Here is a 16,291-nt window from a genome sequence, read left to right as displayed (position 1 = left end):
CACAACTCCAAATTTGATGAAACTTGCTTAGGATCTGTGTTATGGTCTAAATAGACCCTGTGAGTTTTAATTTTTTGGCAAAATACCCTATGTGGAGAGATTTTTATCTTCGACGTGCCTAAGATAGGTCTCTGCCAGATTTAACCTTTTTTATTTTTTTCTTCACACATTGATTTTCCCACAAGTTTTAGGATTTATCCACACCCTAGTTTTAAGTTTCAGCCTCATTTCATTTTTCCTTGTTAATTTTCTCTGAAGTCTGCGGTTTTTCCCAATTTTGGACTTGACCAAGTGTTTTAGTGATCCAAATGTTTCCAAAATCAAAGGGAGTAATCTACTCAAGTTGGTCTATCACCTTGTAAGTCTAGTTTTCTAGTATCAGTCTCAGAAACCCCCTATCTATCTTCGGCGTGCCTAAGATAGACTTGATATTTTTTTTGGTTTTCTTCAATGCACCTTAGATCAGATGCAACCTTGATGGTTTTCTACTTACCCTACTCCTATAGGACATGAAAAATGAGTACATAAAGTCGAAAATTCAACTTTCAGTCTCAAATCTCTAATTCCTACTTAGGTGACACCCTTATCGACCACTAGCTAGTCTCAAGGATCTTTCACCTAATTTGTTCTAATAAACTAATGCTCCCGAGGTCCTTACCGAGTATCTCTACTCTCAAGAAACTCTCAGCTGTGACAAGGTAAAAAAATGTGTTACTCTAGCCAAAACTAGAGGAAGTAATGAAAATTCAAGTGAATGCTTTGGGTTTTTCTCTAGTGTAAGTTGCCTTGTCCTTGACAACGACGCCAGAATGTCGACCGGTTTCCAAGCCTCATCGTATCGATGCTAGCAAAGTGAGAACCACAGACATAAAATGTCAATCCGTGGGACGTAGTTGATCCGACTAGTGCATGGAGGACAAGAGATAGCTAATCTCTCAAAAAATCCAAGTCTAGTGTGCTCTCAGCTAGATCGGTCTTAGGTGTGTGTCAGACACCAAAAGACACTTTCCTTACTGCAAGCTTGATCCGATGAATTTGTATAGCTATAGTGCTCCGAATGTAATGGAACTTAATCCCTAGCATGTACAGAGTATCCTCAACATCCCTGTGTTCAAAAGTCGTTTTTGACACTCTAGAAAAATCGTACCTAAGATAAACAGCATGTTTACCGAAGCCTAATACGTTGATTTCATGTAGTTACAGTGCTCCAAATGTGATGAAACTTACTACCTAGAATATGTAGAGTATCTTCAACACTCTCACGTACTCAAATGTCAATTCTGACACTCGAACAAAATCGCACATAAGATAAAAATCCTATTTTAGTAAATAGCTCGTAGACTGGCACGACTAAAAACACAACTTCATCGTGAGAAAATTATGTAGAAAGAGAGAGCTTTCACTTGTGAGGAGCGTCTTGGTATGCTCGAATTCGTAATGCAACACCACACGAGGGAGACATGAAAGATTAAAACAATAGAGAGCTCACAGGACTATAATGCAACGTACGCTCACTTTCATTATCCAAAACTTAGGTCAGGTCCAAAGTTGCAAAAATTGGCTTTTATACCTTAGCCGAGGTTTAAAACGTGCAATGTCCAGGCACCCAAGACCTTTGAGGCTCCACAACTTATTGTATCGGCAACCTAAACACACTAACTGACCTATTCTTTACAACTTGAAACTCTCATTGAGCCCGTAACACGTTACAATATCATAACGGCTAAATAAATCAGAAAATTACAATACATAGTCATTTTGGAAAAAAATATGAAAAATGTGTAACTCCAATCTTCATTGCTTCTTCGCTCTTTGATGTGTATTCATAAGGCTTTGATCATTAGCAGCTCTTGTTAACTGATCTCGGCTCAGCTAATAGGTCTGTTACCTGTACGATCTCTCCTTGCCCTAAAGGTCTTACCACTCCCTGGAGTTGCTTCTGCAATAGATAGCCCTTCAATTTAACTTCTCGTGTGTGAAAACCTGTGCCATCAAATCTGCCTAGGCCTCCTTTCCCCATGGTGCGCCCTTTTGTGTGTGAAAAGAGGGTCTTACTACTTTCAATTTGTGAAAGGAAAGCGTGTAGTGTCCTCTGTACAAGGGGACTCAAATAAAGATCACCTTTTTGTGAGAATTATTTATACATATCAAAGGAATTCTCCTCGGATGGGTTCGTTTAAGAGATGTTTAAACGAGCTCGAGAAGAATTTCTCCACTTATTGATGTGAAGCACCTCTTTACCAAGTGGTGAAGACACTCTTCACAACTCTAAGCTTCAATGTGTGCTTCAAGAAAATCTTTTCAAGTAGGGGAAGCCTTTCTTTTAACTGCTATGGGAAAGCACCCTAGTAGGAGCTTGATCCTTAGCAAGAGGGGCCCCCAAAGAAGGCAGATGCCATGGGAACTTGGGCTTGTGCTACAATGTAAGGGATAACGGGCCCTTGCATATTGCCAAAGAAACTTTACAGTGCAGATGCGATGAGTGGCGGGTGTACAAGGCAGCCAATGACGACGGTGTGTGGGCTCTAGTCTGCGAGGACGATGCCATTTGGGGCCTCGATGAGCAGGACCAGCAGGTGTGATGACGAGCGCAACTGAAAAGTGGTTGATTGCAAGACCCAGGTGATACGAGGCAACGTTTGCTGTTGTTTTTTATGTCGGTGGCTAGTGGGGCCTTGTAGTAATACGTCAACAGATTGGATAATAAGACCGCGTGCAGGTGGTGCAACATAGATAATAAGAGGCAACAGGTTGCCAGGATTTCATATACAACAATCTAGCTAGGCTGTGCGTGTGAGGCCAAAAGAGGGGAAGGTTCACAATTATCTTTTTTGTTTTTAAGGTTTCAACTAAAAAAGAGTTTGAAGTCCACTCAACTTTTGAATGCCTTCCACACACACCTAAATAGTATACACGAACACCTAAAAGTGATAGGACAGAGATTAAGCAGTCTACTAAAAACTCTCTAACATAATATAATTGCCCAAGAAAGAGCTTATTAAGGATGAAAATTTCACTAGTTTATTGTTAATCAACTCAAGCAAGGGTAGTGGCACGAAACTTATATCACGACTCAAAACTATTTGAAAACTAGTTAAGTGGTTATTAAAATAATTAAAGAGAGATAATGCTAAAGCATCAAATAAGGATCTATAATGGTGATTAGATAGTGTTAATCACTCTCAAAGCTCTAATACTAGCTGTCGAGTTATGGTAGAAATACAAGTGAGCCATTCATTGAGAGAAAATAGCATAGTAGAGTTTGATGACTAATATATTGAAAATGACTACAAGGTTGCCTACTGTATAGGTTTAAGTTAGAGATTTTGTTGCTTAAATCATGGATGAGGTGTGAGAGGGCTCAATGATTAGCTCAAAAGGAGAAATTCAAGTGGAGAATCCATATGCTTCCTTTTAGAGGTTGCCTTTACCCATCTCTTGGAGTCATACGCAATTGGAATATGTATAGAAATACCTAAGTATGGGTATCATTTGGGATGGCCAGGTATACATAAGTGGCTAGGGAAAGGTTCCATATGAGGTGCAAAATATGTCACGCACTCCAACATTTTGTTGCATTTTTCACTTATAGACGGAATTGGCTTTGAACTTTTGTAAAGAGGCAAGGATCTAGACTCTAATAGGCTGAGACTCGAAAGTTGCTACTTGTGTTGGTAGCCTTGTCACTTCCAATAAATGCGCCCAAGAGTTGATGCTATTGAGACCACCCATTGTTCCTCTTCAATCACATTGAGCACTATTATCCACTCGGGTCTTCCTTTTTTAAACATCTTTACCTCTAAAGGAAGACTAATTAAACAGTAAAGCAATTTAATAGAGGCATATACAAAAAGAAATTAAGTAAGGTGATGCATAGCTTCTCTTCAAGCGGGCCCAATTTTCTGAAAAGATAGTAGGAATGTAAAGGTTAGAAAATATGGCCCAAAATTGAGAATGGTGGATCCAATAGAGACTTCTTGAGGGATAACTTGCACACAAATTAGCAACAATTGATCAAGATGGTACTCAAGGAGAAATTTGTTAAGAGTAAAATTTTACAAAAAGAGAGCAATTATAGCGCAATTGATGGGGCTAAAAAAATCACATTTTAGCAATTATGGAGTCAAATCAAAATTGCTTTAAAAATGTGATGCACACACAAAAGTATAAGTTTGACACTAAAGAAAAACGCTTTGATTATTGATGCAAAGTACATTAAAGAATTGACTAATCAAATGCATAATTAATGCATGCTCAAATAAGAGCCTATGAATACTAGATGAGTCTAATTAACTATACTAATGAAGAGATTGAAAAATCAAGAGATTCTAGAGAGTGTACACGCACTAAATGCTTCCTTAACCAATCTCACAATGAAGGTAGTGGCTCCATGAAATGTCATGGATATATATCACAAAGATGGGTTGATTAGCCAATAGTGTTTTGATTAACCAAGGAAAAACTATATAAAGTATATTAGGATCAACAATGTGATAAGGAAGTGTTAATCACCCAAATGCTATGATTCCATTGTTTCGGGTTAGTGTGGCTATAAGAGTATCATTCATGGTGTGTGTGTGTGTGTGTGTGTGTGTGTGTGTAATGCCAAGGAGACACGCACAGAGAGAGAGAGAGAGAGAGAGAGAGAGAGAGAGAGAGAGACTTAATAAACTCTTGATTATGGCTTCTTCTGCAAGCACAACACACGCGGTTCTCATCTCTTGAAAACATGCTCTTCTTGCTTCAATAATGACTCATGAATGCATCCGCATGGTACTCACTCTGTAGACTAGAGTAGGTTCTAACTACATGCATCATAGGATGTAGCCCCTACCCCAACTTGAGGTGCATAAGCACCATAAAAGTCTCACATAATTGTTAACCCATACCAATTCAGATATAAAGTGATATTTGACTAAGGTTTTATGTGAGTGTAACTTTGGCTTGAGCGCAAGTCAAGAAGAGAAAATGTTGTTGGAAATGGATAGGCACTCAACACCTTTCTAAAAAAACAGGCAATCAATGTAGATGGCGCCCAATTCAATAGGGTTTGCTTGATTCAGGAATAAAAACAAGTACATATTACTATTTTGTGGCTATCATTATGAATAAAACTCATATTTCATAACAAAATTGTGTATTCTCAATGACGAGGATCTAAGTAGAGAATTTTACATGAACCTCTTGAGGTACTAATATAAGGACAACTCATCTATTTTTGTATCAAACAAATACTTGACAAGTTGTAGGGCAAATACACAAAATCTTTAATCATGTCTCCACATTTACATTGATTTTGTGAAAATTATTATTTTGGTCCATTGAAACTTGATATGTTTTCCCATTCCTCCATAGTTGAGTCTCAACAACTCAAGCATTAATTTTTATCTTTCTCTTTTACTTTTTTCAAGATTATTGTGGTGTTATATCAACTTTATACTGTACATAAGAGGAAATTAAGCTTGCATTTAGTCCCTTTACTTTTGCCATCATACTATGGAACACATTGCAAAGGCATGATATTCAATAGTATCTTAAGGATCGATCTAAGCTTGCGACTAGATAGGCGCGCCTTCTCTCTAGAGGATTTGGAGATTATGACAGTTTCTCTCTGTCATAATTAACAGAAAGATCAAGGTCTTTCTGGACCTCATAAATGTTAAACTCGTCTTAACTTTCGCCTATCAACGTCTTCTGAAATGCTAAGCTCCAACAAATGCTCTGATTCTTTGAGAAACTGTTTGGCAAGATATTTTTGCCTTTTGCGATACACAATACAAGACTCCATGTTTTTTGAGATGGCAGAGCTTGAATGTGGCTCTTCATAAACACTGCAAACAGGGTAAATTCCTCAGGTTAGAGCAATAAAAGTCGTGATACAGAGATCCTTGACTATTTTGAAGTAAAGTTACCCACGTGGATCATAAGGAAGAAAAGACTACCTAGAAAGAATTTCCTGATCAGCTGTTTCGGTACCGGTACCTTCTTCCAGCTCCAACAATCTTAATTACATAATACCAATCCTTAAATTGCCACCTTGGAAACTGAATCAAAACTCATGAGTCCCTACAAGCCTAGAAAATCTTACCTGGCAGCAATAAGGTCTGTTAATAGCTGCAATGCACTGGAATTGCCACAGACCTCCCAAACAGCCACCCGCATATTCTCACCCATTGGTGCCTCCTGCAGTCTTGATTGGGAAAGCTATTCAAAACACAAGATCCTGATTAGAAGACATAAAGGTTAAAGTTACATTATAGAACCCAGATGAGCATCAAAACTCAAGAATGCTGCTCAGTGCCCAAACCAGTGCTTCATTTGTCGACAGAGAGGCCATCTAGCGAAGGCCTGTCCACGGACGAGGCCCAGACCTTCGGCACAAACCCAGGCACAGCCTCCTAGGGCTGGCCAGACACAACAGACAGAGACACAGGGAGCCCAAGCAGGCTCCTCCTCCGAGCCTAGTGCCTAGGCAGAGGAGGGATGGTAGCAGGTCCATGGCCAACGCTGCCAAGGACCACCATGCCAGTCGAGAGAAAGGGGAGCACAATGTTGCGCATCCTTGAGAGGATCTTGCTGGATCCAGAGCTTAGAGAGCGAGTGGTGGCACTCTCGACAGAGAGCTTGGACACGCAGAACTCCCTTGCTGGTAGAGTTTCCTCTGGAATTGCTGCGCTTAGTTGCTTCTTCCTCTAGGAGTCTGCAGATCGCTTGGCTGCAGCTAAGGAGGAGGAGAAGCGTCTCCGACGGGCATCGTTTCCTTGCAGAGGATGCAAGAGCATCACCTAGATAGTCCTTGGGTGGAGGAGCAGATGCAACAGGCTCGACAAGTGCTGGCTAGCGTTGAGGAGAGGCATCATAAGTTGGCCTTCCATCGGCAGGCATCTCAGTGGACCCAGGTGGGGGGCAGAGTTACTAAGGAGTTCTTTGAGACGGTGGGTCCGCGCCATGCACACACGAATGTCAGCCCCATGCACACACGAATGTCAGCCACTTGAGGAGACCCAACGAGTCAGCTGCTTCAGAGCCAGAGGATATGCGTGCAGTTGCTACTGACTTTTACAGAGATTTGCTATCAACTGAGCCACAGTCAGAGCCTCAAGATGCATGCAGAGAGCGGGTTTGGGCACAGATGCTCTGCCTTGTTACTGAGGAGATGCGTAAGAGACTAGAGCTTCTCCTCCAGCTAGAGGAGCTCCATGAGGCCCTCAGAGAACTTCCTCGATGTAGCTATCCAGGGGAGGATGGTTTGACTCCCAGTTTCTTCTTGGAGTACTTGACTTGCTTGGTTTAGATCTTTGCAGCACATTTCAGTATATCTTGCACACTGAAGAGATGCGTGACACCATGAGTGAGGGCTTGATTTACCTTATTGCCAAGGAGGGAAGCTTCTTGGATGAGATTCGACAGTGGCGACCCATCACCATCCTCAACTCAGCCTACAAAATTCTAGCAAAGGCTCTGAGCTTAAGGATTCAACCACTACTAGAGAGCATTATACATGGGACCCAAACAGGTTTTGTCAAGGAGCGTAGTATCCTTGACAACATCTTCACTTTTTGGGAGGCTTCTATCCTCGCGCGTCTTCAAGGAGAGGATCCGGTGATACTCCTCCTCGATTCTGAGAAGGCTTACGACACAGTTGACTCCGACTTCTCGTAGGGCACTCTACGCAGGATGGGTCTCTCAAATGCTTGGATAAGAGGTGTGTCAGCTCTTTATAGGCGTGTGCACAGTCAGGTGCTCTTGGCAGGGGGAAGAGAGGAGCGCTTCATGCTCACACGTCCGGTCAGACAGGGTTGCCCTCTAGCCCTCTTTCTCTTTCTGTTCTATGCTAAGGCAATGAGCAGATTTTTGACTTCACAGCAGGTTGTCTTGAGTGGTTTAGAGCACCCTATTAGGGGAGAGAAGCTACTGAACGCTGAGTTTGCTGACGCAGGCATTTGTGGGAGGACTTGTGATGACATCCAGATCTTGAGACAAGCCACTGGCGGCTATGGGCTTGGGAGAGCTTCCCTCTGGCACCGGTGCAGTGGGACCTTGGAGAGTGGTTTTGGAGAGAGGCTGATGCCGGCTCTTTCCACAGCTTGACAATACACTTGGGGTGATGCAGCCTGGTCCACTCTCTCGGGCCATGCGCTCCATTTTGAGTTGGCTTCCACTAGCAGGATGATAGTGATCCAGAGGGGTCGATGTACACTTTACCTAGCCACAGAGCTTACCCCCCCAAGAGTGGTGCAATGAGAGAGGTGTGTTGGGAGCTCGTATGTGTCCTGACACTCTGGTTCATTTGGCGGGCCCACTGCTTCCACATCTTCGAGGCTCGCCTTGTTCCACCGGCAGAGACAGTTCATGATTTTTGGTTGGAGGTGATTCACACTCTCAAGGGTCAGTTCGAGAGACTCCGGGGCATCTCCAATCGTATGTGGGAGCGTAGAGAGGCTTTCCTGCGACTCTGGCGCCCAAGGCCTTTCTTCACCATGGTCCAAGGTGCACAGATGGCACTACCGTCCACCTGTGTGGCTCTTTCCTCCTCCCATCTCGTGATTTAGCCCCCATTGTACATATTTTGTTTACTCACGAGAGTCTCTCCATTTTCTTGTATTTTGAGTGTGCTATTCCCCCTCTCCAACATTAATAAACATTTCATTTCATTTCATATCTCTCTCTATAAGCGATCATTCGAGACTCCTAAGAACAACACCCCCCCCCAACCCCCCCCCCCCCCCCCCGCGTAACAGGCTTGGACACCCCAAGCGAGAAATCAATAGCAGAGAAACTTCAAAATCATTGTACGTTAAGAGAGAGAGAGAGAGAGAGAGAGAGAGAGAGAGAGAGAGAGAGAGAGAATGAAATGAAATGAAATGTTATATTAACGTCTACAAAAGGCCAAAATGACCTATGAGACCAACTGATTACAATGATGAGTCTAGTACCAAGTCTGGGTACAAACAAAGAACTGATAGGAGTGCTACCGACTCCTATGGGTAGCTGGTAGGCTGAGCAATGGTATCATGCCATAAAGGTACAAAGTGGGGATAAGTGTCACCATGATACAATATAGCAGTAGCATGAAGCCTATCCTGATCGAGGGTGTCGTGCTAGAATCCTGTAGATCGTCTGCCGCAATTTCCGCCGGTGCTGCGTGGCTCCCCTCCTCAGTTGTGGTCGTCTCGATCTCCCTAACTCTATAGCTCGATCAATGAGAGTACCGCTGGTGTGTGTATGGGTGGGAACCGAGCTCTGTGATGGTGGTGTCCCCTCTGCCTCTGTGGTACTCAGACTGAAGAAATCTGAGATGCGTCTCTGGGACTGTCTCTGTCTTTGCCCATTCAATAGAGCGTCTCTATGTCTCTGAATCTCAAGTAGGAATAATCCGAGACATCTTTGATCCTGATATCTCATGACTCTATCTAACGAGTCAAAACCATCTCTGAATAGACAATGAAAGCGTCCCCGTATCTCATAGTAGACTGTGCAGCGACATATGTAGTGAAACTCTGTCTCTAGCTCTGCATGGCATAACTGACATATCCTACTGTCTGCTGGTATGCCTCTGAATCTACCTGTCTCAATCCCAAGCTGGTGTGAAGATGTGAGAATCTGGCCTATAGCACATCGTAACCCATGAGATAGATGTGTTGTGTCCATGTAACTGGGCCGTGTGACAAATACGTATGTCGTGAGTTGGAGAAGATGCTCTCTATAGAAAACCCTCTTATTACCCAACTCTTGTGATGGCTCTATCCATGTCCTCTTGCTATCAAGCTGGATAAGATCCTGCCGAATGAGTCTAGTAATCTCCATCCGTGTAAGAGCCAAGGATGGTGCATCAAGAGAATACTGGAAAGGGGGCAGCCCGTCCATGCTGAAACCATGAGCTCATCTGTGCATACCAACATGATGTATCTCCCTGTAATGCCAGCTATCTGGATGACTCAAGAGCAAGCCTGGCATACATGTCCCTTGTGGTGTCCCATAAGCTATGTACAAATGATACTGATCTGGTGAGTGCCTCAACCTCCATAGGTGGGGCAGCCAGCTCCGCTCGTATGATGTCATGTGGGACTGAGGCCTTGGCTATAATCAGCCTAGAAATCATAGATATCAAGGGTCTCTCCATATTACTCCATCCAGCACTGTCAATAGACGGTCCCCAAACCTGAACCCTGTAGTGTCACCAGCATGTGACTACTATCTATCCTTTTTGTTGATTTCTTTCTTATTATTTATTTACTTTCACTTTTTGGAAACACCCCTCCGGAAATCTAACTGCCCTGCATTGCATAGCTAGTGTGGAACTGTCCACAGGGAGTCCACGCCTGAGGGCAAGAGAGCACTAAGGTTGGACAAGGACTATGGTTAGCCAAAGTGGGGTCATTGACTAGCCAAAGTGGAATCCTTTGCTACAGAGGCTATATTTCAGTTCTGGGTGTGGCTGCAGTGTACAAAGGGGGTCAGATGACCTAGAAAGATACAATGGCAGCATCTCCTAAAATTTAGGGAACTGCTATTTTGGGACCTGAAAATGTGTTTGCGTCATTACCTCCGGAATGACAAGGGGAACATTTTCTTACTCTGCCGTGAAGTCAACTGGGCAACCGGTTGGGAGATTTTTAGGCGGCAACCCCGAAACGGGAAAATGCTTGTAAATGTGCCAAGTGGCACATTCTGGTGCACTTTCCTCATGCAGAAAAATGGGCGCTGATTTCTAAGCTAGGAGAGGCTCATTTTCAAATTTTGTCACAGGTTAAGAGCTATGGAGTGCTTCCTTTCCCTCCTATGTACAGTGCGGTGCCAGGAGTGATGCCCTGCACGCTACGCACTGCCCTCTCTCTCCCCTATGGCAGTATGTTATGCCCCTCTAGTGGGCTTTTTAATTGACCAATGTACAGTTGTGTGGGTTCATGCGCGATTGCCGAGGCAAGAGCCTCTTGCACAGGTACTAGATTAGCTAGCGGCTAATCCCCCGCAGGTACAGGTGAATTCGGAGAGGTTTCACGCCAAAAATCTCGTCCGATTCAAAGGGCAAGTAGCCCTACAGGTGCGGGAGCTCGAGGACTTGCTACGGATGCGACCGGCACGCGAAACGGAGCCCGAAACAGTAAATTACAGCCTACTGTGGATTTTTGCAGGTTTAGGGTTTTGGCCCTAAACGGTCCCTAATACCCCCAGGAGGTTCGGGGACGTGAGGGGACCGCTGTACAGGTGATCTGGCACATTTTCAGGGCTGAAAACAGAGAATTGAGCGTGCTGCAGATTCTCGCCAGGTTTTGCAAAGTGCCCGTATGCGTCGGGAAAGTCAGTCAATGCGTGGGAATACTGACTGTGAAGGGTCCTAGTACAGTTATGTTGCCGAAATCGGGCCGGAACAGTTGAAATTCAGCCAAGTTTGTGCGGGGCAGCTTGTAGGAAACCACAACGTTTATTCCCTCTTTTGAACAATAAAGAAATACCGAAAGGAGCGCCTAAGTTAGGGGCCAATCTGGTGTCGGTCTACTTATACAGGTGCAATCTAGCAACTTGTATCCCTCTCCCCTTTGTTGTGTCTTGAGAGTACAGGTAAAGTGGACGACAAATTTTATTTTTTTTCCGAGAAAAAGATCCTTCTATTAGTTAATGAAAGCTGCCCTACGACAAATTAAATGGGTGAAAGCAAATAAGGTTTAAGTCTAAAGTCTACCGCCCTTTTTGAAAGTACAGGCCGGTTTCATGGTTCCATCGCCGGGATTAAATCACATTTTCCCATAGAAGTGAGCCTTGGTCAGTTTGGGCTTGAAGACACAGAGGATCATAGACCAGACACAAGAAATTGCAATTATGGCTGACAGACCAAATGATGTAACTAAAGAGGTTTCCTCTTCGCAGGGTCAACAGACACATGAAGTGGGTGAGTCTTCAAGACCACCACAGACGGATGATGATATATTCAGGACCCAGTTGGCTACTGCTGTGGCTATGTTCACACAAGTAATGCAGAACCCGAGGTTTTTAGCCTTTCTGCAACCTTCTCCTCCGTCTCAGCAAGTTGGATCACTGGATCATATTCAAAAGCCTGTTAAGGCTCAAGCACAGGTGATTCATACTGCACAGTCAATGGAAACACTTGTACACTTGACGGAGAACATGCAGTCTCCACAACCTGTGTCTAAGGTGCAAGAACAGGTGGCTGAGATGCCAGTCTTTCAAGCTGTACAAGTTCAGCTCGCCACCTTTCAGCAGCCTATAGCTGGTTCTAATGGGCAGGGAAGCAACCTACAGGCTATGCAACAAGTCTTCCCACCACCTTCAGTACACCCTCGCTATTTTGAAGGTGGATCGGTATTCCAGAGCATGGCTCGTCATGCACCTGGAAATCAGTTTTACATGCCAGGAACAGTGTTTGGGGGTGCTCAAACGATGATGCCTAACCCCATGTATGGTGTCACGGGCATGCTACCAGGGTTTCAAAGCACTCAGGGCCAATTTGGGATGCCACAGGCAAATTTTGGTATGGCTGGAATTACAAATCAGCAGCCAAATATGGCATTTCCAGGTCAACTTAATTGCGGTCAGAGAACACAAATGAACCCTAACAGTGTTCCCATGTTTTAGTCACTTCCATATGACAATTTAACGCCGCTGGAGAGGCCAACTCCGTACAAAGAAGGTGGCAAAGGTGTGACTTTCACGACCTTTACAGGGTTTGATGACAAGAAGAAGGCTCTCTCATTCCTCTAGCAGTTTGACAAGGCCTATGCAGGGGGAAACTTTACAGAGGCTTCAAAGGTCCGCAAGGCAGCCACTTTCTTGACAGGGAATGCGGGACAATGGTGGACAACTTTATTGCTTCAAGGGCAAGCTCCGTCCACATGGATTTACTTCAAGCAAATTTTTGCAGCAGCATGGTTATCTGATGACTTTGAAGCAGATGTCATGACAGAAGCGCACAAGCTTAATGCTGCCACTTGCAAGAATTTGGATGATTACAATCGGAAGTTTTGGAAAGCTCTAGTTCCAGTAACTTCCTATAGGTTTGTGCCATTGACAGAACAGATTGAAAAATATTGTTGTGGCCTATCCAAAGGATTGAGAAAGTACTGCACGAAGACCAAAGTCACTACTTTGACGCAGCTCATCGAGGTAGCAAACACTGGCAATGGTTTGCTCAAGGGAGAAGATTGTGAATTCGATACTCGCGTCAAGGATCAGCCAAGAAAAATTCAGCGAAGAAACATGTTCCCAATGAGGTTCCTAAAGGGACTCAGGAGCCAGTCAATGCAGGGAAAGGCAAAGCTACGGCTGAATCAGAAAAGGGACCAGCAAAGAAATGGAAAAGACGTTTTCCTCGCAAGTCGAAAGAGCAAAAGAAGGTCTTGAGGTCAAAGAACAAATGCTTCATCTGTGAGCAGCCTGGCCACATTGCTTACAATTGTCCTACAAAGAAAAGGCCAGCTGATTCTGAAGACAAAGAGGACAGGAAAGGAAAGAAGGCCATGGCTGGTCTAGTGCCAGATATGGTGGGCGACAAGCCAAATTCAGATGCAAGTGACCTTTGCAGAGCATGGGGAAAGGTCAGGGATCAAACAATGCTTATCTTCTTTGATCCAGGTGCCAAAGCCAACTTCATTTCCCCAGAATTGGCTTCAAAGTTGGGAATCAGACCTGAAGAGATGGGGTATACAGCAGAGGCAGGTTTGGCATATCCTGGCCATACAGAGGCTGTGACACCCATCATTGGAAAGTTGCGTCTACATATCCAGTCCTATGTAGATGCTGAAGAATTTTAGATCATGCCACTGGACGGATGTGATGTGTTGTTAGGTATTCCTTGGTTGTTTTGTGTACAGGGAATCATGGATGCCTACAACAAAAAGATCATTGTACAGAGCAGGGGAAAGACTCACATTCTGGATGTAAAGCTTAAAGGGGAGTCTATTTCCACTGTATCAGCTTCTGCTATTACTTCTGTAATGAAAAAGCATCTTTCTGCGTACTTGGTTTTTGCACGTGAAGTGTCAGATTGTGATGAATCAAATTTATCTGGGCTAGATAAAGAAAGGTCAATGTTTTTACAACAGTATAGTGACTGCTTTTCCGATTCATTACCGTCTCAATTACCGCCAGAGAGACCCGAGGACCATGCAATAGATTTGGTGCCAGGCAGTAGCCCACCAAATAAGCCTCCGTACAGGGTTAGTGCGGCTCAGCAAAAAGAGATAATGGACCAAGTACAAGAGCTGTTAGAAAATGGGGTGATTCAGCCCAGTTCATCTCCATTCTGTTCTCCAGTGTTGTTGGTGCCGAAAAAGGATGGCTCATGGCGTATGTGAATCGACTACCGTGCACTGAACAAGAATACCATCAAGAATAGGTTCCCTATACCTAGACTTGATGATATTATGGACAAATTAGAGGGAGCAGCTATGTTTAGCAGGATAGATCTAAAGAGTGGGTACCATCAGATCCGCATTAGATCAGAGGATGTGCACAAGACTGCTTCTAGAACAACGTTTGGCCTTTACGAATTTTTAGTGATGCCCTTTGGTCTCACAAATGCTCCTGCTACGTTCGATAGGATGATGGACATAATTTTCCGTCCACACCAGCAGTTTGTTGGTACATTCTTTGATGACATGATAGTCTACTCAAAGAATGAAGAGGAGCATAGGCATCACTTGGCCATTGTGTTCGAAGAGCTACGCAGTCATAGGTTGCTCATCAATGCAAAGAAAAGTGAATTTTTTTTGGAAGAGATCCACTTTCTGGGACATATTGTCTCAAAGGATGGTGTCAAAATGGATCGTGCAAACGTTGAAGCGATCAAGTCATGGCCAGATTTAAAGACGGTGCATGATGTCCGAAGCTTCTTGGGACTATGCTCCTATTACAGAAGGTTTATCCGAAATTTCGCTGAGATTGCTTCACCTTTACATGCTCTTCAAAAGAAGGCAGTCACCTTTAGATGGACACAGAAAGAGATTTCAGCTTTTAATCTCTTAAAGGAAAAGATGACTTTAGATCCAGTCATTGTGTTGCCAGAGCTGAGGAAGTCATTTGTGGTCCAGTGTGAAGTCATTTAAGGTCCAGTGTGACGCCTGTGGTAGTAGCATTGGTGCAGTGCTAATGCAAGATGGCATGGTAGTAGCCTATGAGAGCAGAATTTTGCAAGGGCCAGAGATGACCATGCAGGTCTATGAGAAAGAGTTACTGCTGTGATTCATGCGCTCTTAAGTTGGAAACACTACCTGCTAGGTGCAGATTTCGTTGTCCAAACGGACCATCAGACATTGCGATACTTCTTGACACAGACAAAGTTATTTGAGAAACATATGCGATGGGCAAATATGTTGTCCATGTTCCATTTTCAGATTGTGCATGTGGAAGGCAAGAAGAACGTTGTGGTTGATGCCTTGTCAAGGAAGCCACAAATTTCAGCTGTGTCAATTCGTTATCATCATGAACTTGATGATATGAGGGAACAGTATGAAAATGATAAAGATTTTGCAAGGGTCTTAGAACAGCTAATGCATGGACAACGTCATGAACACTATCTTCTCAAAGATGGGTTCATGATGATGCATGGCAGATTGTGTGTCACAAAGCCATTGCGACGCAAAGTTATGGAAGAGAGTCATGTCCCACCGTATGCAGGGCATCGTGGTATCGATGCTACAGTTAAAGCGGTTGAGACATTCTTCTACTGGCCTACATTGAGAAGAGATGTGGATGCCTTCGTGCGAGAATGCCTAATTTGCCAAAAGGTCAAGTTTGACAGGCAAAAGGCACCAGGGTTATTGCAACCACTACCTATTCCACATAAACCATGGGAAAGTATTGCTATGGATTTTATCTTTGATCTTCCGAGAACGCAGACAGGAAACGATGGTATTTGGACCATTATTTGCAGATTTAGCAAACAGACTCATTTTATTCCTGTCAGGAAGAAGATAAAACCAGATCAGATGGCACGCTTGTTTATGAGCAAATATTTTCAAGTATCATGGCATGCCACAGTCGATTGTTAGCGACCGTGATCCACGCATGACAAGTTTGTTCTGGAGAGGCTTGTTTGAGAATATGGGCACCACGCTCAAATTCTCTTCGTCATTTCATCCTCAAACAGATGGGCAGTCAGAAGAGGCAAATTCTACTGTCCTAGATCTGGCAAAGTGCTATGTGTCAGAGCATAAAGGAAAGTGGGAGCAGTATTTGCCATTGGTGGAGTACGCATACAATAATACAGTGCATTCATAACCTGGCAAGGCACCCTTTGAAATAGTTGAAGGTGGCAAGAAAGTTCCTCCCATAC

General features: G+C 43.8%; 1 protein-coding gene across 2 annotated transcripts in view; it reads right to left on the bottom strand.

Moving 5' to 3' along the window:
• Nucleotides 1-5,102: 5,102 nt before the first annotated feature.
• The window catches only part of LOC147417494 (SET domain-containing protein), a 150,565-nt gene continuing 139,376 nt past the window's right edge, over nucleotides 5,103-16,291 (bottom strand). For both annotated transcript variants that reach the window (XM_086507599.1, XM_086507598.1), the window contains 3 exons: nucleotides 6,089-6,204; nucleotides 5,943-6,002; nucleotides 5,103-5,831 (listed from right to left, as the gene is read on the bottom strand). In XM_086507599.1, coding sequence (XP_086363725.1) covers nucleotides 5,660-5,831; nucleotides 5,943-6,002; nucleotides 6,089-6,204 — 348 coding nt within the window. In that variant the 3' untranslated portion in view covers nucleotides 5,103-5,659. The remainder of the gene's footprint in view (nucleotides 5,832-5,942; nucleotides 6,003-6,088; nucleotides 6,205-16,291) is intronic.

Source organism: Adiantum capillus-veneris, chromosome 30 (assembly GCF_014529385.1).
Source record: "Adiantum capillus-veneris isolate H3 chromosome 30, ASM1452938v2, whole genome shotgun sequence".
Taxonomy (NCBI): domain Eukaryota; kingdom Viridiplantae; phylum Streptophyta; class Polypodiopsida; order Polypodiales; family Pteridaceae; genus Adiantum; species Adiantum capillus-veneris.
This window is presented reverse-complemented; position numbering and strand designations above follow the sequence as displayed.